This window comes from Sinohyriopsis cumingii, chromosome 2 (genome assembly GCF_028554795.1).
Source record: "Sinohyriopsis cumingii isolate HCF-2022 chromosome 2, ASM2855479v2, whole genome shotgun sequence".
In the NCBI taxonomy this organism is placed as follows: Eukaryota; Metazoa; Mollusca; class Bivalvia; order Unionida; family Unionidae; genus Sinohyriopsis; species Sinohyriopsis cumingii.
In genome coordinates, this window is record NC_142962.1 from 163126540 (window position 1) to 163154388 (window position 27849).

At 42.8% G+C, this 27849-nt stretch overlaps 1 protein-coding gene across 1 annotated transcript in view; it reads left to right on the forward strand.

Moving 5' to 3' along the window:
• The window catches only part of LOC149806230 (uncharacterized), a 107344-nt gene that overhangs the window by 70032 nt on the left and 9463 nt on the right, over window positions 1-27849 (forward strand). The window contains exon 2 of the mRNA XM_089937523.1: window positions 7871-8007. Within this exon, the coding sequence (XP_089793649.1) occupies window positions 7871-8007 (137 nt within the window). The remainder of the gene's footprint in view (window positions 1-7870; window positions 8008-27849) is intronic.

Here is a 27849-nt window from a genome sequence, read left to right on the forward strand (position 1 = left end):
GTCTTATCGAGCAGCGTAAGGTTTACTATTGAACCTGCCATTTTGTAATTGCCATAATAATATAATCTTTATAACTTACCATGTATGACGTCCTTACGTTATTATGTCTGTATCAAGTTTAGTACACTGTATCGGGTATATTTTCAGCTGTCTGAGGGTTGGAATATTCGGGGTGTCCGGTGTTGTCTGAGGGTAGGAATATCCGGGGTGTCCGGTGTTGTCTGAGTGTAGAAACGTCCGTTTGTCGGGAGCGTTTAAGGTGCCGGAGTGTCTAATGTTTAGTGTCCGGAGTGTCTAATGTCAAGAGTGACTAAGGTGACCCAGCTGTAGAGCCGTCAAAGGACCAGGGTGTCCGGAGGGTCTAATATTTGGAGTGTCCGGAGGGTCTAATGTTCCGAGTGATCATCGTATTCCGAGGGTCCGGAGATTGTAGCAGTTGTGAACTTGATTCGTAGGAGCTGTGGAGCGGATATGGTGCACGGGTAACGGAGTGTATCTCCATACATGTATTTTATTAGCTGTTTGTTAATTTTGGGTTAGTGAGACCCAGTGTATCATACAGGACTGGAAAGATAGATGGTATATCCGTTCTTGTGGTTAGCAACATAATTTCGCTACCTGAGCGAATACATTTTTACTGAGTAAAAAGCTTACATCGTTTACTATTTGAGTGAACTATATTCATCTTTCCATTATTGAATCATTTGTGAATCATTTATCCTTTGGTTTTTTTTGTGTTACTGAACTAATTTATTCGTATTTGTATTTCCATCTTTGAATCTGTGCGTTTTATGTTAAATAAATCCAATATTTGGAATATAAATACGCACACATCTTCATAATCTACTGTTCATATAAATCACCACATTAAACCATATATATCTGTGTCGTCAAAACGTGTTCTGTTGTCAATCCGAAATATCCCACCCGGTTATCTTGTTACAGTCTGACTCTTGTGTTTCAAACAACATTAGATCGAATTTTTCCCGTAAGAAAAGGAACCGATCCAAACTGTATCAGTTCGACTTTGAATCTCGTTTTGCTATCTCTCGTCCATTTTGACTTCTCCATTCTTGATGTAATTATCGTCGGACTTGGCAAATAACTCCGTTTAACGGCAAGAGATCAGGGAACTTATCGAAAAGTGGGCGTTGAAGATTGTTCAAAATCCACAATCTTCGGTGTTTTACTCAAAGCTCAGGAAGACCAACCGCAAACTCAGACCAATCATGGATCTCAGTTATTGAAATCAGTTTATCAATCCACCAAAATTCAAGACCGAGATTACCAGATCAGTCCACTTCTCCACCAGTCCGTTCGAATTTGCTATCAGTCTCGATCTGACAGACGCATATTTCCACGTTCCCATCCAACCATGCGTCCATCTTCACGGATATTCATATGGTTCGCGTACCGAGGGACTTTTTATTTGTTTCGTTCTTTCCATTTCGACTTAAGCATCACTCCTTGGGCCTTTACGAATGTATTAAACTTCGTCGACTCCCTGTTTCCTACCACAGTATCAACCTCCTCGGCGACCTATTTGAACAACCTTCTCCAAAAACACATAGCAAGTTCTATTCTAGTCGAAGAAAGGAGCCATCTCATTTTCCTTAAACGGCATGTGGGTTTTCTGATAAATTGGCAAATCTCCAGCCTTTACGAAACGATAGTTCATCTTGGTAAGGAATTTCTCACCCAAATGAACTTGGAAAGTCTTCCCTGCCATTGGGTGGTCTGGACCATCGACCTTGCTTTGTTCATTTTCATAAAAATGTATAACAACCAGCTGATCGTATCCCGCCAGGTCTCCTGTAAATGGCCTTGCTCTCCAAAAGGCGCTCATTTTCAATGTTATTCGATTACAGCGTAACGAGCGAGATTTATCTTTCCTGACCTCTTCAGCAACCAGCTGTCTCGCGGCAGGAATACAACTCAAGCACGCATTAGCAGATCTGACCGTATGCACACAGTAAGCTCCAAGGGCTGGGAACCGATTCTAATCCTGGACTTCGATATCGTCAGCGACCAGACGAGTCCGAAACACATTGGTGTCGTCGTCAATCTTTTGGAGATGAAAACTATCGTTAAAACTTTTAAATTTTGAAGCGACCGTCTTCAGAACAAGGTCGTGCTCATCATATCTGACTACTCTGTGATAGTCCCGTGTCTTTTAGTATACGACGGTACCAAATCACCTCAACTCTTCATTCTGGCTTGTGAATTTCGCCATTGGTGTGCACCTCACGGTATAGACATCCATATCATATTTGCCCAATTTTCTGTCAGTGAGAGGATAGATTATCCATACAGAATGGTCCATCCATTGGACTTCTTTCATCAGATCTACCAGTTATGCAGGCGTTCAATGATCCTTTTGCAACCAGGTGGAATCACAAACTGCCCAACTTCGTTTCACCGATACAGAAAACCGAGATGATGAAGAAAGGTAGGGGCAAGAAACGCAGATTATTTCGATTGCCCATCTATGGATCAACGATTGGTTCTACAGAGCGATAGATCTAACCAAGAAGATCCCGGCTATTCAGAAATCTTCTCGGACGCTTGTGTTCCATCCTTGGCCGGAACTCCTTCTCCTTCACGCTTGGTTCTTGTTAGGATAGCATTGCGGCAAACCATTTCGATCCTTCAGTCTCGGAAAGAATTTCATTGGAAAGAAGGCTCTCCACTTTAAACATCTATTAAGGTAAGTGATGCTTTTTTAAGCACTGTTGCACAATAAAATCGTTATCCATTTGTGTGCCTCTGTCACACAAATAGGTGACTTTTTCTTAGGCTGTTCGATGAGAAAAAGGTGGTTCCGATTACTATCAAGGCCTACGGTTATATGATATTACACACGTTCTGTCATCATGGCAGGCAGGATCTTGCTCATAACAAAGACCACTCTGATTTATTGTCCAAGTTTGACTAATTTAAGCCTAAGTCACTCATTTTGGTTTCCTAATTGAAATCTTGAAATCTTTCCTGGGTTCTGACATCGCTGAATTCAAAACAAGTTCGAGGACCGGACGCACCCTCATCTATCCCACCCCACCCCACCCCATCCCTTTCTTGCTCTTTGCCTGATATTGAACCGTCCGTAGCGACATTTACTAACTATGACTGTACTTAGCACACTTTCCCTACTTCTCCATTCTTCCCCGATTTTCTATATTTATATTTTCAAAACTAGTGCATCTTGCCAATCAGTGAGATAGATCCTGAGGGTATCTATAAAGGCAGCAAATAACACAGAATAGTAATTATTCCTGCATGTGAATGAGTTCTGGAGGCAGCTTAGATTCTTTCATATGCCTTACTGAAGCGAATCATGTGATACGGCGTTTGTCATCAAGAATTGACATATTTTCTGAGAACTTTTCTCAAATAATTTTTACAGCAACGTTACCAGTGAGATTGGCCAATATCTACCGTTATCAGGTTTTTTTTCTCTTATATCCTTTGCAAATAGGTAACAGTAAGGTTTTTCTTCCATGTATCTGTATATACGCATATTTCAATATCAAGTTGAACAATTAAAGAGTGTGTTATGTAGTTAAGGATCACCATTCATGAGGCGTTCATGTCGAAAAAATCATAAGGCTTTTTTTTCTTTTTATAGCATAAACTGCGCTGCATATTTCTTGCTTAATTATTATTTAGAAATTACAACAGATTTTGCCGGGCATTACGTCTAAAGCAGTTTATTAAACCTGAATTCGTGTCTCTGGAAAGAATGAAAGACCCTTCTTCCAAGAAATGACCGTACAAGTCATCAAGGATCTCTATCATTTAACGATCGTGCCTAATGTGACTCTCTGAAGGCATGTACATATATAGTAAGTATAGAGGTTACGTGATTCTCTGAGGACATATATACACGGAGTCAGTATAGAGGTTTATGAAGGAAACCAACAAGCTTTGCACCTTAAACATATTTGACACACCTGATTTGTCGCATTTGTTGGGAGCGATGGGCTCATACGTCTCATCGCCAAGGGTAAAACAAGCACATTTTAAATGTATGAAATCCATACTGACACATGCTCGGGTCGAAGCTAGAGGTTTGCATAGTCCTTGTAGGTTATACTACTGATCTGAATTCAACTGGTGTTTAGATTGTTGTAAAACGTTGCTCCGAGTTTCCTGATTTTGAAAATGGTCAGGTACGGGTTGATAAGCATGTTCCACTGAGATCAAGGCACTCTTACAACTGTGTACGGATGATTTAGGTTGTGTTGTTTTAACACCATTAAGGGAGCCATTTGAATGTGTGGGGACAGTTTCTATCCATTTGTTATTGCATATGACCCGGCCATTTGTTTTTGCATGTGACCCACTCATTTAATATTTTTTTCTGTAATAATGGGTTGTTCTCCATGAATAAAAAGCTAAAGATTGTAATAATCCTTGGTATATTTGCATTATGCACTGAATTTTGATGCATTTCGTCTGATAATTAAAACTTCATGGGAACATTTTGGTAATAACTGTACCAGACATTTTAGAATAGTGCAATATATCATATTCTCTGTAACGTGTACGAGCTTACCCGCATATACGCCCACTCATTAAAGAATGTACCCAACAAGGCTCTTCGTTCTTGCCTGGGAATCGGTGATATTTGCGTATCATTCATATCCTCAGGTCACGAGTCTAGATCATACCATGAAATATCATGATGTGTGCAGTTTTGAGAGAAGATTCATAATCCCTATCATCGGGTGTGCACAATGGGGCTAGCGGGTGATGATGTAAGTGACCCTCCAGTACGTAAAAAGATGACTGGTCCCCATGAACGGTATTAGCTGACATAAAATTAGTTTTTGCATTGAGCAATTGAGACCTTCCATGACTTGCTTCTTGTGTAAACACTCGTGTTTGTCACAATTGCCTTCATAATGCACAGTTTTGAGACTCAGCAATGACTGTCGCCATATTGATGCAGCTACTAGAAAGCTTGATTTCCTATGTACTTAAAGCGTCGGGTGACTATAGTTGATCTTCCAGTTTGTGCTTATAAATGGAATTTTATAGAGTTTGTGAAAAAGTTTTACCATTTACGTAGACTTGACATATATGCAAACCGTGCGGTAATTTTTGCTGGATCTGTGTGTCAGCTTAGAGAGACGCAGAGACGTACGAAAGCGTGGTGTCGGTCGCTGATCTCAAAACCTGCTGTAACATCGTAGACTTCTCTGCCATCATATGATTCGGGGGTATCATGCCAACCAATGATGTTTATAACCCAGCGGCTATGTGAGTGTGCATTTGTAGCCGCGTCTTGGGGCTCTGACTGGGTCTGCCACTAAGACGATATTGCCATGGTTCATGTTCAGAATGTTGGTTATGATGTCGCTGGCCTATCGAACCCTGAGCGTGTCGTCGCCGAGGGCATATTATTTGAGGTAGCATTTTGTGGCTGGGTGGGATAGGCAAGGGTAACAACAGAACCTCAGACAATATCAGTAACTAAGGCTATCAGGCTTGTCAACGTCGCCGAATGAGCCATCAGCGACGAAGACCGCAACGTTGCCAGCTGCGACGATGGTTGGTATGGTTAGGTGCGTGGAGACGTCCACACATGTGTTTAAGACTGACGTTAACATATGAGAACACGTCGTCGTCTGGGTCTGTGCTAGTAATGCGGTTGCTGAAAGCAGGGAGGTCATTATGGGTCTCGAAGAAGAGCCATCCGGCTTTGGCCAGAACCTCCAAAATTGTTTCAGGCGGCTGATTGTGTTAAATCGCGTTAAAAACCCCGATGAAGAAGTGGCCGCAAACTTGTCCATCGGTCATTTTTGAACCGGGCTAATGGTATAAGTCATCGGTTTTGGCTGTAGGTCCCGTTTCCTCCATCTGCGACTTTATGAAATTAGTGCAGCAGGTGAGGAAAGGTCATAGGATTTAAGGTGCTCCGTGGTTCTCTCATGTGTCGACACTGACGATGCCAGCTTTGTGCCCGCTGAATCCTGGTAGGCGCGTCGGAGAAGTCATTTAGGATCCTGAACAGCCGCGAAAGTTTAAAGTTGGAGAGAACCTTTCACGGCGTTAAGACAGGAAGAGGCTAGCAGATTTTTGGTTTTGTTTCTGTCTACGCCACTGCGGCACCTTGTGGTTGGATTAAAGACTCCCTTGTTGCAAAACTATTAGCTATCTCATTCGCGTTGAAGTCGTCTGCCTTGCTGGCCTCTATGAATTCCGGGATAGAGAGGCATATGGGGTAGGATGCCGCCGTCTTTGTGCATGGCTTTTGCTGAGGCTGAAAGTTCAACGTCAATGCCACGTATGCCTAGCAGAATTCCTTCGGTGCATTCTATACATTTGGGAACTTTGGGAATATAGCTCACAATAATGGATCTCTTAAATTTTCCATTTGTCACTTAGCGAAATATATTATTTTCTACTAAATTTGATGGTTTCGCTTCTTTCTACTACATAATTTAAGATCTAGAGTCGTGACAACCGAAATACCTCAAAGATGTCTGCGATGCCGGAAGACATAGATATTTAGGTAAAAGGCGTAGTAATCTCTCGGATCTAGACAACGGAATGCCGACAACCTGTCAAAGCGTGCTGGTAGTCCTCTTCTTTGATACCGGCTTGGCATCAGGATTCCAAGGTTTCTGCGCTTCCTGCTGATAACGTCATGTGCTTTAGGCTACATATCATCAAGAAATAGCCATTGCGTCGGCTTGGAACTTGTTATTCTCAGGCATTGTGGTGTAGTGGTAATATTTAACAGCCGCGTCTGCTTTGTCCTGACGATCTACAAAGTCAGGCATGACCGGAGCGTTGAGCTCAACCCTATGCTTTGGAACAATTACTGGCCAGAATAGGGAGCTCATCTCTATCCAAATAGCAAGAACTGTCCGCAGCATAAAGTGCTAACAGAGCGTTATATTCACTGGTAGATATCAAGCACTCTCTACAGCAATTCGCCGAAATGTATGTTCAGTGGACGGAATGCTACGCCGATGACGCTAATCTTTTACAAGTAAAAAGAGTTCTCGCACACTCACTTTACTACTACGCGCTTTGACGTATAGGTAGTAAAACGAACCCGCTGATCTCAGAAATAAGGACGTATGTGTGTACATAATAATTAGTGAGGTTAATTGAAATAATTTCATGCATAGTAAACATCAAGGAAACATTCCGTATATGCGATAGTGCTAAAAATTAAAACATTATGTGTACATTTTATAGCATGTGGACTTTATTCACTCAGAAACAGAACGTAGCTGGTAAAAGTTTCTTTCATTTGTCACACGTGCAGCAACATCACATACATGTGACATTAATGCTTAAAATAACATTGGAACTAATCACAGTCATGTAAGTATTAACCAGACACACGATTTTAGAAACGAACATTCTCACCATTCTGTACGGAAAATAAAATTCGCATAATGAATGTCAAAGGACAGTACATATTGTAGGCTCTTGAGTGTTTGTGTTCTGCCACATGTGGAGAGGTTTACCCCATCTCCTGTATTACAACTTTAGTCGGTGGGTGGGGCTGATTTCAAAACATTCATTTTACATATATTACCAAATCAATGGCTGCAACAACTAATATTGATGTTTATACTACAACAACTAATACTAATCCAGACGTTGCTGCGACGTTTCCTTCACTTGTGGCAATGGTGGTGGCAGTTTTAATATTGCTGTAGTTTATGTGGTGTTGAAATCACACGTGGTTGCGGCGATAGCAGTGCTCCGGAGTTGGAATAGTAAGAAGATAAGAAAAACCGCCCTCAACGGTGACTGCGACTTTGATATTATCGGTGCTGGTGGTAGCGTTGACAATAGTAGTAACACTGGTGAAAATGGTAAACATATTTATATCCTATATTTTCAGGCAGGGGATCACTGAACCCAAAAGTTAAGGCCGAGATTCTTGAATGCTGGAAATGCCAAAACAGCTTGGGATGTGTGGAATTTAACAAAACAGTCATTGAGAGAGAAACTTGTGACCTTTATCAACCTTACTGTGTGGTACGTGAATTGTCTATTAGTGTAGTACTTAATGATAGATTCTTGCCGATTGAATATATCTAGTCGCTATTTCACAATTTCATATTGCACATGTGGCAGATGATAAAATTCATACTTCTGTATAAGTAAGGAGTTAGCCATGTCGATCCATTCTTTAGAAATATTTACAATTATATGCAGTTGGGATTACTACTCAGAAACTAAAGTAATCTAAACTTTACCCGTATATGCAGGTGCAACTATGTTAGAATGCAAATCGTATCGATAGTGTATTCGTCTCTCTCCCTCTCTCTCTCTCTCTCTCTCTCTCTCTCTCTCTCATATATAGCACTATTTGTCTCGCCTTGAATCTTTTAATCAATACTTCTACAACTACAACATTCCTTGTATAAACAGACAGTTTAAATAATTTACTGAAATATGGAGCTGAAAGAACAGGTGCACTCTTATGTATGGCCTTTGAGAAACATGGTTTTCTAACTCAAACAATTGGTCAGGAATTCAGCAATTATGGAAAAATTGGAACAAACTTTTCGATAATATCCAGCCGTGCCCAATAATCTCGTCAACTGCTTTTTTTTTATAGGCACGGGAAATTCAAAGATAGCTTAGACCTTAATTTATACAGGTTTAACTTGACTGTGTCCCACAATGTGTCCTAGAATGTACGACAAGCACACACACACACACACAAAAACCTTTGCCTAAATTAATTGTCAAACTTGCATCACTGAGTCTATCAAAGAATTTCTGAATGATTTCAAAGTCGTCTTTCCAGGGGTCGTACATCTTGGCATCATGGATATAAGCATCACAAGTATCGAGACCAGATATAATCATGTTCGTTAAACGGTAGCAAATACACGGTGAACCTTTCATCCAAAAAGGCATCACTTTATATCAACGAAATCCATCTGGAGGTACGAAACCGAAATTTCCTTTGTCCTTTCTTTAAGCGGAACTTGCCAAAATTATTTCAAAAGATCACTCTTGGTGACATATTTTGTATTTCCAATTTTGTCAATGCAGTCATCGACTCTTGGTAATGGAAATTACACTGTTTTGGTCACTCCCCAAAATGATGGGAGACAAATAAGAAATGCAGTTGTGGTGGTGGTGCAGCAAGTTCTCACTCTAAGAAGAAGAAAACAATCCCCAAGAAAAGTCCTAACAAGACGAAACATCTGCAAGAAAGTGATATACAGCCACTAAGACGCGCACGTATCTAAGAAAAGCGCGCCACTTGGTGACGATTTCTCCTGCCGCTTCTTCTTCGCTCATGATGGTGCCTAAATCACTTGATTTAAGAGCAGTGTTACCTAATTTGATGATAAAATGGAAACCCATTTCTAAAGGAACGTCTACGTCTATGTTGCTGTCTTCTTTTACTGTTGAAGCACTGCTGCTGCGGACAAAAAAGTGGCGTAGACAAATACGAAAGAGAACATATATGTTACAGAGTTTACTGGATTTGGCTAAACAAGAATTGCTACGATGTAATCCTTGGAAAACACCAGTAGTACCTAGAGCCTAGCTAATATGACGTGCCGATAATCTATATAGACGATTTCCAGTATGAAATGGGATAACGCGTGTGAAAACATTCACTTCTGTGTTTTTGCTCCTGCAACAAAGAAGTCACCAGGTAGTTCCCACTTGTCATCATCCCAAGAAACTTTCTTCTCGATAATGTCAGCACTGGACAAATTGAAGGCTCCAATGCGAACACAAATCATTCAAAAAGCACCCAAAAATTATCAACACCTTGAGCAGCAGCATGGGATACGTATCTTTATCGAGTATACCGGGAACAAATATTCACGTACGAAAAAGTAGCCAAGAACACACATCTGGATGACTTTGTGGTATGGATATCTGACATCTTGGACACGCTTGATGACATATAGTTGGTTCAGACGATGAGATTATAGCGTTGCATTTATCGACCGCCAAATAAGTATCAAACAAGGACGCAATACATAAATGATGGGTCGTTTGCATGTTGACAAGTGTTTGCAAGATAAGTCAAATGGAGTGGATATACGCTTGAGACTGAATCTAAGCAGCAGTGTCCGATTGGATCGCCATGCTAACAGGTACAAAACCATCATCGAAGAAGCCAGACTTTACGTGCTGCGTGTGAAATTTTGACCGAAAGTGGGAAACGACATTAGTTCAACTCATAACAAAACTGCAACCAAGTATCCTCTTTGACGAGTGGAAGCTACAAGTTTCCTCTTTGACGAGTGGAAGCTACAAGTTTCCTCTTTGACGAGTGGAAGCTACAAGTTTCCTCTTTGACGAGTGGGAGCTACATGTATCCTCTTTGACGAGTGGAAGTTACAAGTATCCTCTTTGACGAGTGGAAGTTACAAGTATCCTCTTTGACGAGTAGAAGCTACAAGCATCCTCTTTGACGAGTGGAAGTTACAAGTATCCTCTTTGACGAGTGGAAGTTACAAGTATCCTCTTTGACGAGTAGAAGCTACAAGCATCCTCTTTGACGAGTGGAAGTTACAAGTATCCTCTTTGACGAGTGGAAGTTAAAAGCGTGCCGCTAGAATCTGACCTAAACCTTTGCTTGCTGGCGGCGCCGGCAATGTAGTTCTTAACGGGATCATCAATCTAATTAGTATCTAGTTTCAACACTTAAACGTGACCAAGATAAAAATCGCTCAACATGGCCAGATGTTGTGCATCAGACCCTTTTCGAACATAACTTTGCCTAGAATAATTACTTTAGATCTTATTTGACCCTACTTGAAATCATGGAGCAGTTCGGTACCAACACCAGCCACGGTGTATGCACGACAATTATAGAGGATGTGTGATTTGTGGGGATTTGATTTCGCTATAGACCAAGACCGAGATGAGGGACATTTACACATTATAAAACTCGGACACATGTGTATGGAACTTCAATTTGCCGTTGCCCTGAACGTCATCTAGTGTGCAGAATTTAACATTACTCCGGTAATGTACAACTTGAGAGAAGCGATTGTAAACTACTAACCAAAAAGAAAAGATGGAACACTGATCTACAGAAATAGGCGATGAGAATATTTCCTACCCATACCAGAAACAATAGCAGTCACAAACCACGAGTGAAGAAGACAAAACTACAGCCGCGATGTCATGATGACCAGAACAAACGAACGTTTAGTTTCCTGATTTACTCGTGACTTGCTTGAAAAATATTACAAGTCTAGCAATGGAACATCTATAGATGTCAGATTAATCATACTAGTCAGAAACAACACTACAAATATATGATGATGAGTTCTGAAGACAAGTTTGAACAGTATCTCTAAGATTCATCGACCCTCATCTAAGAAATCAAAATTTTGAAAAAGTGGCATACAGATTTGTTGTACCGTTCCTTACCTCCACTGACTGGATGCAAAACACACCGAAACTCTCTTGTAACAGAGCACAGAGACAAACTCGTTCATCAATGCTCTTGACAATCAATCTGCAAGTAAATGGAGTTGAACGGATGACCTTAGAATCAAGTGGCGGCTTATCAATACCTTGGAATCAGTGATATGTGCTAACGACGAAGTTCCACATCGAAGCCTAAAGAAGTTAAAGCTTATGTTATTAGCGCAGACGACAGTCATTCATCAGAAACCCACTAAGTAGCTGTTTATTTTCCCAACGACATAAGTGTGGAAAAATTTGAATCTTATGGATTACTTCCTCTGAAAGACTATCTCATGTAAATTGTGCGCGTACAGTTAAGTTAAAGGGGTTCACAACGTCAGGATTCCTCGCGTGACTTATATCTTAGAGTCATTGTAGTAAAGGAAGTGGAAGGAGATTTGACATTAAAGGCAGCATTGCTGACGATATTTATTGTTAGGACCCTAAACACATCTGCAGACTGGTTTGAACATGTGAAACAAGAAATCGAAAGAGGAAGAAATCCAAAATAGGACTGAATTTGATTGCTCATTTCTCTCCTTATATACATATTGAAGAGTCTATTACGACTATACTTCGCAAAATACCCACGTGACAAATCTTACTATTCCATCTAAAATTTAAAAATGCCTATTCATGTGACCTACCGCATGCAATGAGAAGTAACTTCATTCTTCCAATAACCCAAATGACCGACCTGTCCAGTGGTAAACAGTTCCAAATTTGTCAACATTATGAATAGTTTATTATTAATAACTGTAAACATTTACATACACATCTATTAATAGATCTTACGGTATTAATATCTTAAATAGAACCTATGCACGTAAAAAAAATTTCAACTAAAGATAATCACTATAATTTATAGTCATGAATAATATTTACAGAAATTATAAATATGCAAAACATTGTGAACAAAATTTTTTAAACTCTTCCTGGAACAGATGATTTTCGATTTGTGATCAGAGTCCAGCCGCAGTGGCAAACCTTTTGAATCCCACCAATCGTATGGGATACATAGCTGTCGTTCTTGTCAGAATCTCGTTTCCTACTCTAGGTTAGGCTTCTTATTAACAGTCTCACTTGTTTGGTGATGGCAATAGCCAACAGGTGGAAAACGGTATTAATTCTATTTAGTCTGAAATGCACATCTATTCCATTCAACATTGTTGGAATCCGTTAGTCTCGAGAGACGATGGAACTGCGCCCATGAGAGATGTCCCGGTTGGTGGATGTGCAGCGTCTGCTGTGGCTAAGTAGTCCAATGCGGCAGTGGCAGTCCCTGCTGCACTTGCTGCACTTGAAGGTTGGGTCTGGTGTTGGTTGGAGCTGTTTCTTCTTCCTCTGTGATCGCCTTTCATCAGCTAGCAAGCGTTGCTTGTCCTCTCCGGCTTTCAGACCAGTGATCAGAGTAAGTCGCGTGCTTGATCTCTCTAGAGCGAGCTCTTCCCAGGTGTTGACATCGATATCAAGGGCTTACATGTCGTGCTTGCAGACATCATTGAAGCGGAGATGTGGCCGTCCGATTGACCTTTTGCAAGAGGCGAGTTCCGAATAAAGAATGTCTTTGAGGATCCGTCCATCATCCATCCGACGTACATGGCCCAGCCATCTGATGCGACGTTGGCGGAGGAGTGTGATCATGCTGGGAATCTTGGCACGCTCGAGCACCTCGTTGTTTGTTACTCGATCGCTCCAGGTGATCCCGAGTATGCGTCGGAGTCATCGCATGTGAAAGGCGCTCAGTCTTTTCTCTTGTGGGGCGTACAGAGTCCATGTTTCACTGGCGTACACACTCTCTGCGACAACCTGGAGAGAGTTGTTGATGCCTTTCCGATCCGCTTGTTGAGCTCAGCATCGAGCGAGAGGTTGTTGGTGATGGTAGAGCCGATGTACATGAACTGACTCACCACCTCAAGTTCGTAGTTGTTGATGATGATGCTTGGGGGGTTCGCGTCCTGAATCATCACGTTTGTTTTCTTTAGGCTTATGGTTAACCCAAACTCACCGCATGCTTTAGCGAAGCGGGCCATCAGGCGCTGAAGCTCAGCTTCTGTGTGGGTGGCTACAGCAGCATCGTCTGCGAAGAGCATGTCCCTGATGGTTACTTCACGTACTTTGCTCTTTGCCTTCAGTCTAGCCAGCTTGAACAGTCTGCCGTCTGATCGCGTGTGCAGGTAAATCCCTTCTGTGGACGTCCGAAAGGCGTGCTTGAGCAGGACTGCGAAGAAGATGCCGAAGACCGTGGGAGCAAGGACACAGCCCTGTTTAACTCCACTCGGATGTCAAAGGGGTCGAATGTTGAGCCATCGTACTGCACTGAGCCTCTCAATTCATCGTGGAAGGACTGGATCATGCTTTGCAGTTTTGGAGGGCAACCAATTTTCGCCAGGATTGTGAAGAGCCCGTCTCTGCTGACCAGATCGAATGCCTTGGCGAGGTCTATAAAGGCCAGGAAAAGGGGTCTGTGTTGTTTTCTGCATTTTTCCTGCAGTTGGCTGACAGAGAAGATCATGTCAATTGTGGACCTCTCTGAGTGGAACCCGCACTGCGACTCTGGGTAAACTCTGTTAGCGAGCGTCTGCAGTCTGTTCAGGATGACGCGTGCGAAAACTTTACCCACGATGCTTAGAAGTGATATGCCCCTGTAGTTGTTGCAGTCGCTTCTGTCGCCCTTGTTCTTGTACAGGGTTGTGATGTTAACATCTCTCATATCCTGAGGCACTGCACCCTCGTCCCAGCACTGGCAGAGGAGGTCGTGCAGGTGTGTGAGCAGCAAGCTACATCCGCACTTGATGAATTCTGCTCTGATGCCATCCTTCCCTGGGGCTTTACCTAGGGACAGTTTCTCTAAGGCCTTCTTTAGTTCGTTTACAGTAGGTTTCTCGTCCAGTTCGGCCATGAGAGAGGGGTTTTCAAAGGCGTTCAGGGCATCATTGGTCACGTGGTTCTCTTTGGAGTACAGTTCGGAGTAGTATTCCACCCAACGCTCCATCTGCTTGCCCTTGTTGTGGATGGTATCGCCTGTGGCAGACTTCAGTGGTGTTGTCAGTTTCTTTGTGCGACCCATTGCTTTCTTTATGCCATCGTACATGCCTCTGATGTTTCCAATATCTGCTGCTGACTGGATACACGGACAGAGCTGAAGCCAGTATTCATTGGCACACTGCTGTGCTAATCTCTGCACTTTGCTTCTGGTAGACCTGTATGCCTGTAGTGTCTTCTGGCAGGGGAATCGCTTGTATTGCAGGTGAGCACTGCGACGCTCTTCTATGGCTGGCATGAGTGTGGCAGAGTTAGCCTCAAACCAGTCATTGTTCTTTGATTGCTTCGTGTGACTGTGCTGTATACGGTCCCTCTGATGTGATCCCATCTTTCTTTGGTACTGCCGTTGGGGGCTTCTGAATCAAACGTCTTGGAAAGAGCATAGGTGAATTTCTCAACCTTGTCTGGATATGATGTCTTGCTCACATCAATGCGTGGTTGACCCTCTTGCCTAGAGCGGTGGATCTTCTTCGGCTGAAGCTTCATTTTGCAGCACACCAACAGGGTGGTCGGTGTTGCAGTCACCACTGTGGAAGGTACGGGTAAGAAGCACACCCTTCATGGCTGACAGTCTTGTAATGATCAAGTCCAGCTGGTGCCAGTGTTTAGACCGGGGATGCCTCCATGACACTTTGTGCTGTGGCTTTGTCTGAAAGAATGAATTGGTGATGCAGAGGTCGTGGTACGAGCACATCTCTAGAAGGCGCTGCCCATCCTCATTCATCTTCCCAACGCCAAACTTGCCAGGACAGGAGGGCCAAGAGTCATGGTCGGCACCCACCCTAGCATTGAAGTCGCCCAGCAAAATCAAGTTCTCTTCCTTGGGAATTTTGTCGATGAGCGAGTTTAACTCATCGTAAAACTCATCCTTGGTATCTGTGGCGGATCTTAGTGTGGGAGCGTAAACGCTGATCAGGTTGACAGGCCCGTTTGTGGTGTGGAGGCGGAGGGATAGCAGTCTTCCATTTCCTTGTTGGCAGGGTTCTATCATCCTCAGCAGAGTGTTCCTGACAGCGAATCCAACACCAAACTCTTTGGCTTCATCGGCACTTTTTCGTTGCCAGAAGAATTTGTAGTTCTTTTCTCTGAGGGACCCGTAATCTGGTAGTCGTGTTTCCTGTAGTGAGGCGATGTCGACCTGGAGCCTTGCAAATTCATCGTTGATGACTGAAGTCTTTCGAACATCACTGATTGTCTGGAGATCATTTGAAAGCCCAGATAGCATGGTCCGGACATTCCAGGTACCTAGCATGAGGATTGAAGTCTTCTTTTTATTTTTATTTTGTTATTTCTTGGTGCAGTAGTTGCAGTCCGCTTGTCAGGTACTCGCGTACCTTAAGCCTTACGCACCCAGCAAGGCAGGCGAAATGTGGCGGGACGGCACCTTATTGGCTGGGGGCTGCCCAGTTTGAGGCGGGCGGTAGCTGTCCAGTGAAACATGTTGGTCTCTCCCACAACCCCTGGCGTCTGGCTGTACGCCAATCGAGCGATGACTTATAACCGGTAAACTGCTGCTTCCCGTGTTGTGTCGACGCTGTGTAGCGAAGCTGGAGTGTCCTCTCCAGGGCGCGAGCCTGGGCAGGGTGATATGGAGAATCAAATGTTGCCCATGCAGCTGATCACCCCTCTCCACACAGCTGATGAATCTAAGGGAAAAGACAAGTCGATACATCATGGCACCAGCTGCGTCGCAGGAGTTGCCGAGATGACACTGAAATCAATGCCAAGTCGCCTTACGGACTCCGTCTCCGGATTTTCTGTTGGAGTTTACTCCCTTAGCCTTTCCCATGAGAGGGTTTAGTCGCAAGGCAGCGAAGGTTTGAAATCGGAGTTTACCTTCTCCTAGATGGGCGACCACCCAAGGTTAACGAGCCCCATCTGCCCGAAGCATCTGGTTTTGAGGCGCCAGAAACTCGCCTGTCATCCCTTCTCCAGTCAGTTTAAACAGGTTCTGCCACTCGTGCTTATCTCCCACATCCGCCCCCGGCGATGACACCCCTTGGAACCTTCCATTCAACAACCATTCAACAAATTCTTGTCTTGCAACCACATGTCAGTGTGTAAACGAATCATCATTTCTAAACAGCAAAATTGATTGGTCTTCTTATCTCTGTTTTTAAATGTTACATAGTTGTTGTCGTCATCTCGATCAAGTCTATGTCATTGGACTTACTGAGCGTGTCAGGTTTCTACACTGTATTTCTCTTCCATCAATTAGTATAGTTTCTAGATAAGTTCGATTGGGGTTAGTCTCCATGCTGAGTCTAATTTGCTGTTCACGTACAGATCAACAGCACTGAACAAAGGATGCACTGAATTGTTGACATGAGTCACTGTGATATGTGTGCTACTAGTAAGTGTTTGTTTTGAGGCACAAGCAACTGTTATTCAGATCAACGTAGTCTTAGATTTGCCGTTTGACACCACAATTCAACGGGAGCATTCGTAGTAATAGATGACTCATTGAATCGTGTTCTATCTATTTATATGTTTGCATTGTCGTTATCGTGGGCTGCATTGCAAACATATTCATTTCCGACTTTAAGCACTCGCAAGAATCTTAGTGCATCTTCTTGGACTATTCAATCTAGTAAGAAAAATGCCCCGTGTTTTTTAATGCTATGCGACTCGCTTTTTCTCTACATCGGTATCGTGTTAATGTTTTCCTATATCTCATCCTGTTCGTTCTTGCTGCTGATAGGATGTTGGAGCAACTGTTTCGACAAAAATGTGGTATTGTTTTATAGGTGGTCCAAAGACTTCTCATTCCCTCTTTATTAATACAACTCTCTTTAGCACTTGTTGATGATTTTGTTTGTCGATTATGACCAGTGTGATCGGTTGTTTTCTTTGCAACAGGGCATGATCCTTCAAAACCATGCAGTCACTGGTGAGCAAAAGGTTATATGACTGGTAATACAGATTGAAAGAGCGATTGGCACAAATACTGGCCTCATGTCGAACTGCTTCTTAGTACACGAGGTACACGAGTTACAACTCGCTCAAGAATCGTTTGTGAAAATGAAGTGTCAGCCCGATCTTTCCATTGAATAACGTAACATTTGACCCAGATCTCTTTTTAATACTATTTACACTATCAAATAAAGGTTTACTTATAGGAAGATAGTGTGGACGCACAAGTTTTTGGTGAAGGTGATAATTGTGTCCTAGCTTTTGGCCATCGCTGCTGGAAGTGACAGAATATACTTATAAAGATTGACCTTCAGCAACAAAGCAGAGGTGTTTCGTACCACGATGTATTCTATGTTATTGGCGCGAAGCAAACACAGAAAACAACTGTCGCTTGATGAAACCAAATGTAATGAATTAAACTTCGTTACATTGTTCTCCTTTCCGCAGAGTCGTCTAATTGCAAAGGACTACTTTCCAACTAGTCTGAGAGAATTCTGTGATTATTGATGCTGTGATAGCTATGACTGGAACTGCAATTGCAAAGGACTACTTTCCAACTAGTCTGAGAGAATTATGTGATTATTGATGCTATGATAGCTATGACTGGAACTGCAATTGCTGCTACAGCTACAACTGTAACTGTTGGTAGTAGTGAAAGGGGACGATTCAGCGTCAATGGGAATTAGCATTACAGAACCCCCTGGGACTGTTTAGCGTCAATGGAAATTTAACATTAACCACCCTGGGACTGTTTAGCGTCTACGTAAATTTAACATGGACAAAAAAACCTGGGACTGTTTAGCGTCAAGGGAAATTAACATGGGAAATAGATTTTGGGACTGCTGAGCGTCAAGGGGAATTGAACATGGGAATATGGGACTGTATAGGGTCAAGGGAATTTAAACAGGGTGGGACTGTATAGCGTCAAGGGAAATTTAACATGGGATTTTTTTTATTTTTTTTTTAAAAAAACTAAAAAAAAAGAGGGTTGAAAGTCAATCTCTTTTCTAGACCTATGAGTGGCCCTGAAAGGGCCTTTGGGTTTCTTCTTCTTCTTCTTTTATTTCCTCCACTTCTTCATCCATACCCTTATCTTTTCTAATAATCCTTTCTTCTTCTCCTTTATATCTGACTCCGGTAACAAGTCAGGATGGCCCAACTCTCTAAACTTCCTCTGTATTTTCATCCAATTGATGTTAAGCCTCTCAAACTCTTCCTTTTTCTTTTTGTTTTCCTCATCATTTCTTTCTTCCCACCATCTCTCTTTAATCTTCTCTACTTCTTCCTCCATTACTTTTCTCATCAGATCTTCTCCTTTCTTCATCTTGTCCAACCCCCATTTTACATTCCTCAACTCTGTCCCGTGCAATATCTTTTCTAGGAAGCACCGGACTTGGATGAAATGATCCAGTGCTTCCTTCAAACTTCCCACTCTGAAGTAAGGTGGGTTAATGAAGCCTCTTGACTTATTGACTTCTTCTTCTATCATCCCTGCTATGATATCTCTTGCTGTCTTTAGGCCTTGAACTTGACTGGTTACCAAGTCTTTCATATCTCCATGCCTCCATTCCTCTTCTATTCTTCCTACAACATGTTCTATTCTACATCCATTATCCAAAAATAGATGTCTCTCAATAGATTAAATAAAACTGATATTTGAGTCATTTTGCCTCAGTTATTCCTTAGAATGGTTCCAACATCAAACTTTGTGGGTTCTTATAGTGAAAGCGCGGACGTGAAGGAAAACATCCCCTAAAACAAAATTGATATTACCTAGATTATCACTTAAAACGCGCGGACGTGAAGGAAAACATCCCTACTTTTCACACAAACCAAGCATCAAAATCAAATCCTATTCAAACCTCGAATCTGCTATCCACACACGCAAAGCATTAAAATGAAACCCTAATCGATTATTCACACTAACCTATGCTAGCCCTTATTAACATACAATCATATACATTAACTTATACACTCACACTATGAAAAAGAGTCAGTGTTTATATTCACACTACTCTACATACACACATTGGCAAATCGATTGTTAATTCTTTTCTAGAGTATTGGGTAGCCCTGAAAAGGGCTGTTTGTTTTTGAACTACAGTGACACCTGGTTAATGATAGCACCTTCCAGGCCTGGCACCACACACACATCTTCTTCCCCAGTCTCCTTTTACTTTTTTTCTTGAAAGCGCAGAGGGAGGATCATTGGTTTCAGCACCCCAATCCTCTGTCTCTGGTATCTTGTAAGCCATCCTCTCTCCTATTTTCTTTTCCTCCTCTTCCCTCTGTCTTCTCTCCTCCTCTTCCTTCTTTATTCTTTCCTCTTCTACTATGGCCTCCGCGGCCAGTTCATTTAACAGGCGCCTGACATATTCCAGATGTATCTGGAGTTCAAGATGTTTGCTTATTCTGGTATTCATTGTCTTGTTAACGAATGAACAGGGTAGCTAGACTGCCCAGCGAGTTTCAATTTATACTGAAAGCGCGGACGTGATGGAAAACATCCCTTAAAACAAAATTGATGTTAAATAGAGCATGACCAAACAACGCGCGGACCTAAAAGAAACACTCACTCACTTTTTATACTGCCCATCACTATTCTAAAAAAAATTATTAAACAAATAATATGCTATTCACATACGCAAAGCAATCCAATCAAACCCCAAATCTACTCTCCCCACACCTCAAACAGCCAAAAACATGATCTTAATCTACTATCCACACAAACGTACTTGAGCACTTACAAATACACAATCCTATACACAAACACATACACTCACATCACAAAAGAGTCAGTGTTTATATTCACACTACTCTACCTACACACATTGGCAAATCGATTGTTATTTCTTTTCTAGAGTATTGGGTAGCCCTGAAAAGGGCTGGGGGGTTTTTTGTATGCTATGGTAATCTTTTAGATTCTATGAATGCGACGTCCTCTGAGGATAGACTTTCTGACGATAGGTCTGCTTCTTCGGAAAGAGAAGAAGAACTATTTGGTGTCGATACGACAATCGACAAAGCCTCTGTCAGGTTCAGGTTGCTGCTGCTGCTGCTGCTGCTGTTGTTGTTGTTGCTGTTGCTGCTGTCTCTGAAGTCTGTACTTCTCTGTCCATTCTTCTTTTTCCCTGTTCACTTCTTCTTTGAAGAGCTCTTCTATCAGGTCTTCAGTGACTTTTAACATTCTCACATTCTCTATCTCTTCTGGCTTCGGTATCAGACTGTGTCTGACCCTATGCAAATTCACGTAGACTTCGTTTAGCTTAGCTAGTTTGGAGCACATCTTCGTAGGAGGATGAGTCGACAATGGATGGTTAGACTGGAAACTACCCCGGTTCTTAAAGTCAAAGCGCGGACGTGAAGGAAAACATCCCTCTACGGTTTTCGAGCCGCAACGTTCAATGAGTGTCATGAGAGCGATAGTAAGAAGTCAAAGAGCATGAATCAACATTCTTATTGCCAAACAAAAGACAAAGGCATTTTTTTAAAAAAACACAACATTTTTTATTCAAAATCACTTAACACTAACAAACAACTCTAACATTTTTAACAATAATCCAACAATATAACATCAAACATTTTTTCAAATGACAAACCTTTTTTTTTTCAATTAACACTCTACTTTAAACAGGGCTGACAACGTTGTGAATGAAATTGTGATTTCCACTGTTGGAAATCATTAGGCCATTGATGGACACTACGTTTCCTAGCTTGAGACAAAAGATAAGCATAATGGTCACAAAACCATCGATCTACTTTCACATCGTTTCTAGAAGAAGAACGAGGATCAAAATGAGTCACTAAATGTTCTAAGGAATAGCCCAGGCTGCGATGATGCAGAAAATACACACAATATTGTCCACACACCAAGGAATCTATGCCTTGTAATTTCACATTATTGAATCGGGTGGTCTGAGAATTTCTTCTCATAAAGTCAATGATATCATCTTCCAAAGGGGGCAATCCATACGAATCGAAATATTCCACACATCCTTCTTGAGGAAAGTAAACGGCTACCCAGTGGGTTCCTGGAAGATGACTGTCGTCCGTGTTGATCACATAAGCTAGATGGTCTTGAGGTTTGCGATGAGGGAGTTCATCTTTAGCACAGACGACAGGATTCCAAGAAGCCGTATACGAACTGTGGTTCAAAAGGTAATAAAGTTCCCAGGTATCCATTGATTTGTGTGTTTTCTTCTTCACAGGTAATAATAAGTCATCAATTCGATCCTGACTTTTTGCTTGAAAATGTCTGACAAATAAGCGTTTCTTCGTTTCGTCTCCTCACTTTGATTCAGGAGAGCTTCGATACGATGGATCTCTTGAGTGGTTAATGGTGGACAAGAATGTTCACGCAAGTCTTTATACCACTGGTGCAACACGACTTCGTCCGAGATGAGACTCCAAGCTTCGTCCAGATACTCGTCCAATTTTTCTTCTTGACTCAGCATCAGGCATTTATCGTGTTGAATTTGGCTGGGATGATCGTTTTGACATCCATAGCAATCTTTCTTGATCAATTCCGTCATTTTTTCGACCAAGTGTTTGGCAAAACAGGAGACTAAATGGGCTTCTTGTTCTGGCCATCTCGACTTCATCATGACAACTTCTTCGTCTTTGTCTTGGGATTTTCCTTCCACGGTCTCCTCACATTCCATGTCCAAAGTTTATCCATTAGGTAAAGAGGGATAACAGTCTTCCATAGCTTCTAATAGTCTAGAATGACTTGTCTCAAACTGTTGATTTCTATCGTATTATCGAATTCTGCATACAGGATGACGTTCACTGTCGCTTTCACTTCTTCTGCAAACTGAAGTTCCACACGAATCTGGCCGGATTTTATAGGGTGGAAATGTCCCTCGTCACTGCCTTGGTCTGGAGTGAAATCGAAAGCCCACAAAGCATAGCCTCCAGCGTAATCTTCGTACGTAATGCCTTGACTGGTGTTGGTCCCTAACTGGCCGGTGGCTTCGTACAGGGACAAGTACGATCTCAAGTAATTCATCTTCGTGTCACTAAAGTCAGGTTCGAAAGGCCTGGTAAACAAGGTCTTGCCATCGCGACTGACTTCGATTTCCTTCACCTTAAAGTGTTTAAACTTAAAAGGATTTTTAGTGAAGTCTCCGTTGAAGGCTGAATTCTTGACCATACCAAGGATTAAACGTTTGGGTAACTGTCCTTGAAACAGATGATCTTCGATCATGGAATGATGTCCAGTGGGAATGGTGAAGGTTTTCACTTCCACGCGTCGTATGGGATATTTGGCGTTCGTTCTGCTCAATGTCTGACTAATGTCGTTTCCCACTTTGGGTAACACTTCCACGCGTCGTACGTAGAGTTTGACCTCCTCGATTTTGCTTTTAGGATTGCCACCAGTAGTAGCATCAGCATCAGCCAACAAATGGAAAACAGTACTGCTACGATTCAGTCTCAAGCGAACATTTACCCCGTTCAGCAAATATTTCTCTTGCAACCACATGTCCAAATGCAAACGATCCATCTTTGATTTTGTTTCGTCTTTCCTCAAAGCCGTCATTGCTTTTATCTATTATGTCAAACTTGGTGGCTTCGTCAGGTTCCCATAGCACACAAGCATTGAGATGAGTATTCTTGGCATCTATTCCGTACGTCAAGACATTTTCCAGGTAGGCACGGTAAGGGTAAGTATCCATGCTGCTGCTGACCAGTTTGTTATTCAAGTACAAGTCCACTGAGCTGAACAAGGAATGCATGAAATTGTTGACGGGAGCTACTTTCTCGTCACCGTCTATACCACCTACATTCTTATCTAGAACTTTGACTTTCAAGTACAAGTAACTGCTATTCAGATCGATGTAAACTTCGGGCTGTCCCTTGATTTCAAACTCGATGGGAGCGGAATCTGTCAAAGAGGAGACGGGGTTAAGTTCCACCCATTGGGATTCTTGCATGGTCATCATGGTGGGGGGCATGGCAAACAGATCCAGTTCCGACTTGGAACAGGCGCAAGACTCTCGGTGCATCATTTTTTTTTTGTTGCTGTTTCTCAATAATCGAAAACGTCTAAGTCTCGAACGGTTCTTCTTTTCTTTGCCTTTCTATCTTTAGACGTGTGAAGTCTGGTGAAAGGGTGTTTTCTTCGTCGTCTCTTTCTGCCTTGTCCTTGCTGAATGCCTGACTCGGTATCGTGCAGGGCATTTATAGGTGTGTCTCGTCGTCCCAAAAGGTCTTTACCCGTTTGTAGCAAGACATTTTTGCCTGCCCTCAAGAAGGCTTCTTTGGGGTTTTGTTTGTCGATGATGACATTTTGGAGAAATTCTTTGCCTTGCGTCAGTGCTGCATCTTTCAAGGCATGCAATCCACGTGTCACCATCGGTTTCAACACTGGGGCCACCGAACAAAAGGCCGATTTTAACATATCTCCTAAACCGTGTCCTCGCTGTCGAGCAACCCCTCGGTACACTGGATACATGACTTACGAATCGTGAGAGAACCGTTTTCGAAAATGGAGTTTCACCGTGACTTTTCCTTTGGTGAATGGAATATTTTGTCCCAAATCTCCTTTTATAGCAATGTTGACCATGTCCAAATACGACTTGCTGACAGGCAAATAATGAGGATGTACAAATTCGCGGTGGACGTGGTAAGTGTTTCCACCTTTCTGGTCAGTGACCGTGGCAGAATCCACTTTGAAAGGAATGACACGCAGTAACGGCACGGAGGTGTGTCCCACCAATTTGTACTCCACCACATCGGAGTACACGAACATCAAATTCAGTCCCTGGTTCAGTTCTACCGGGAAACGAAAATACCTTGCAAAATGCCCGTTGTTGTCAATCTCTGCTTTCTCAATCTTTTTGGTCTTTTTATCCGTGACAAAATTGAGGTCTTCACCCAAAATGTCATACAATTCAGGGTAAAATTTAATACGTATACTTTATTCCTCACTTTCAAATTTGACGAGTAGACGGTGAGACAGTTTGTGGTACTCAATGGTGACACGTTTTTTTAGTCCGGTCATAACTTTGTCAAATGCTGCATAGAATTTGTCAGCGATGGTCTCCACCAGATGTTGACCACTAAAATAATGGCCTGAGTTAATTTTAAAGTGATAAACGTAAAAAGGAGGAGAAGAGTCACTGCTGCTGCGGGGTATTGGGGTCTTCGGAAGTGATTTATGTTGAGAAGTGGTCGTCATGGTTTGCTGCATTATTGGTTCCAGAATTTCGACGTCAAAGGTGTTTTGAGTTTCAGTGATGTTTTTGATTTGTGTTGGATAAATCATTTCTACCAAAGCCACTTCCCAATGGGCTTCGTGATCTAACTGGATGGCCTGAGGTAATTTGGCCGTGTAACAGCACAACGTGTTGTGGGGAAACACCTCCATGGAACTGTCACTGGGTAAGGTTAAGTAAAATTGGTTTTGGTGACTCATAATTCCAGAGTTCTGTGGCTGTCCGAGGGGTTACTGGACGTCAGAGGCGTGTCTCCGCCCAAAATGGGGTTCTGGTTGTGATTGAAGTGGTGACTGGCACTAGCACTGGACACAAAGTTCCCGGGGTTCCCGTTCGAGGTGAATTTCAGGGAGGGATTAGGAAGCAGGTAACCGATGCAACTGCTAAATAAAATGGTCCACAATTATTTGTCTCCTTGTTGCAAACTCAAATTGGCGATGGCTGCCCCGATGACACAATACACCACGAAGATTTGACAGAAAAAGACGATTTGCGTTTTAGGCACACGTTCTCCACACCACACCCACAAGGGTTGTTTTTGTAAATCTTGCACAGAAGAACTAGGTGAAGGAGTGGTCGACGTAGCTGCGTCTGTGTGAAAGGGCATGATGGTCACTTCTTTTTATAGTCGATGACTTGCGAAGCGTCGATCCAAGAATCAAAACTGGGTGGATATCCTTTCCAACGTACTTTGACTTCTTTGACACTTCGTTTGCCCACTTTACGGGTTCTGCGTTCGAGAATGCTTTCGATGTCGTACACGTCGTCTTCTTTTTTGGTGACACGTTGTAACTCGGGCAAATAAAACGTTCCTTTGAGCACTTCTCCGTTCATGTCTTCCAATTTATAGACGGCAGGATGACGGCCATGCACTCGTCCAGTGACACGAAACAATTCGGTCGTCCAGTTAGGTAAGTAACCTTTGTCGAAAGTGCGTTTGGTTTTGCCAATGCGCACCCAATCTCCTACGGTCAACTCTCCACTTTTCTTGGGGACAGCCCTCGTCGGGGACGTACCAAACAGGCGCTCAAAACACCAACACATCGTTCTCGGGAGTCACTTCTTGCGGGGCACGTCCGATGCTTCGATGGTAAGATTGGTTGTACGCTTGCACCAGGTGCGGTAAGATGTCGATGTACTTCAGAGTGTGGTGATGCGTAAAATATTTCCACATGCGTTCTTTCAAAGTGCGTTGAAAATGTTCCACGATGCTGGCTTTGGATTCAGGATTCTCGGTGGTAAAATAATGAATGTCACGTTTCTTTAATTCTTTTTGGAAAGCTTGGTTCAGAAATTCGGTAACTTTGTCCGTTTGCCATTGAAGAGGGTGACGACTGCTTTGTTTGAACACCCGTTACAGGGCTCGCACTAACTCGCTGCTCGATTTGGAAGTGAAGGGCACGACCCAGGCAAATTTGGAAAAGACGTCGATGACACAAAACAAATATTTGTAGCAGCGATTGTAACTGGCCAAATGAGAGACATCGGCTAAATCGGCTTGCCATTGATGATCGATGCCTTCCACTCGGGTGCGACTTCTGGCAAACTTGCGTCGAATGGGTTTGTGTAAAGTGTAGGTAGCTTGTTCTTGTAACCATCGTTGCACTTGAGGTAAACGGAGACTTTTCGGTCGAGTTTTGGCAGCACGATACAATTTTAGAACTCCTGCGTAACCTGCAGGAAGCGAGGGATCGTAGTAAATGCTGGCTAACACTTTTTCCATTTTGTTGTGTGTTTGTTTGTTAATAAGACACCCACTCTTGGAGGATGCTACTCTTTTTCTCTTGGGGTATTTTCTTGGATTGCAATGCTTTGCGTGTGCGACCGGCAATAGGTGTCAAGGAGGAGGATGTGTTAACAGGGGATATCGGTTCTTGTTTCACTTCTGTCTTCACTTCTGTCTTCACTTTCTTTTTCTCTTGTGATGAAGAAGGGGTGGTCATCATCTTTTTAATCCATCCAATTCTGGAGGTAGGTGGTGTTGTTAACTTGCGTACTTTTTCTGGTGAAGTTTGAAACCCTTCTTCTTCTTCTTCTTCTTCTTCTTCTCCTTTTTCTGTCTTGGTCACTGGTAGTGGTGGTACTGGTACTGGTGATGGAGCTGGACTTTTCATCAAGGTCTTAAAATCTTTCAGAGTGGGTAGAGCTGTTTCGTCTAAAGCTTTCTGGTGAAAGAGTTGCAGTCGTTGCAAGAGTTGACCGTACTTTTGCGATTTTTCTGTTTCGGACAAATCTTGGCGATCCATCAAGGACTGCAATTCGTGTTGTAACTGGGACATCTCGCTCAAATGGGGATTGAGAGGTAAATGCGGGGTGCGTTGTTCTTGCCAGCGATGGTATTCCATCCATCGTTTGTAAGGCACTAAAGCTAGTTTTCGTCCTTCCATTGGGTTGTCAAGGGTCGACTCTGAGATCTTGGGACTTCCGAGGGCCTTTTTATCTTGCTCCCACCAGTCCTCCCAACATGGTTCCCAAGACTCCTTTCAGTAAGGGACCTAACAAGAGGGGTAAAATTCCTCCACGTTGGACCAACATCTTCTTCTTTTGACGAATGGGAATTTTCTTTTGAACCATTTGGCGAAGAACGTGACGATGTTTGCCTAAGCATTGTTTCTGGTGTTTGGACAAAGGGATTGTGCCTTTCAAGACGTTCAAATAACATTCGCACACGGTACCGATGACCTCTTTGGAGGCCGATTGAATGAGTTTTTTTCGTAGGGGTGGAGAATCTTTGGACAGGACATATAGCATGTCCCCATGTTTGACTAAACGAGGAGGCTGTCCTTTTCTTTTCTTTCCTTGGGGTGGTTTAGAAGAGGGATGTTTTCTGGAGGGTGACATCTTCAGGAGCACCAAAACACTGATACCCTACTTGGTCACACACCTTTCTTAATACTGGAACGCGTCGCCATTGATTGTCTTTACGTCGCATCAACTTCAGGACAGGCATGACACGTCGTGCAGGTGTACGCAACGGACTCAATCCAGCCAGTTCTTGCTTGGACAAATCCAGTAAACTTTGTAACATGCCCGATCTTTCTTGAACTTTGATTTTAGGAGCAGGTACTTTGTGAGCAGCAGCCACTGTCACTAAATTGGAGGGTCCTGCCACTGGGCAAGTTCTTGGGGTCATCAACGGAGAAGTTCTTGGTGTGATCAACGTCTCCAAGTACTCTTCAGTTCTTGGTGTCATCAACGGGGAAGTGGATGAACGTGAGGCTGCCGGAGACGCAGTCACCGCCGT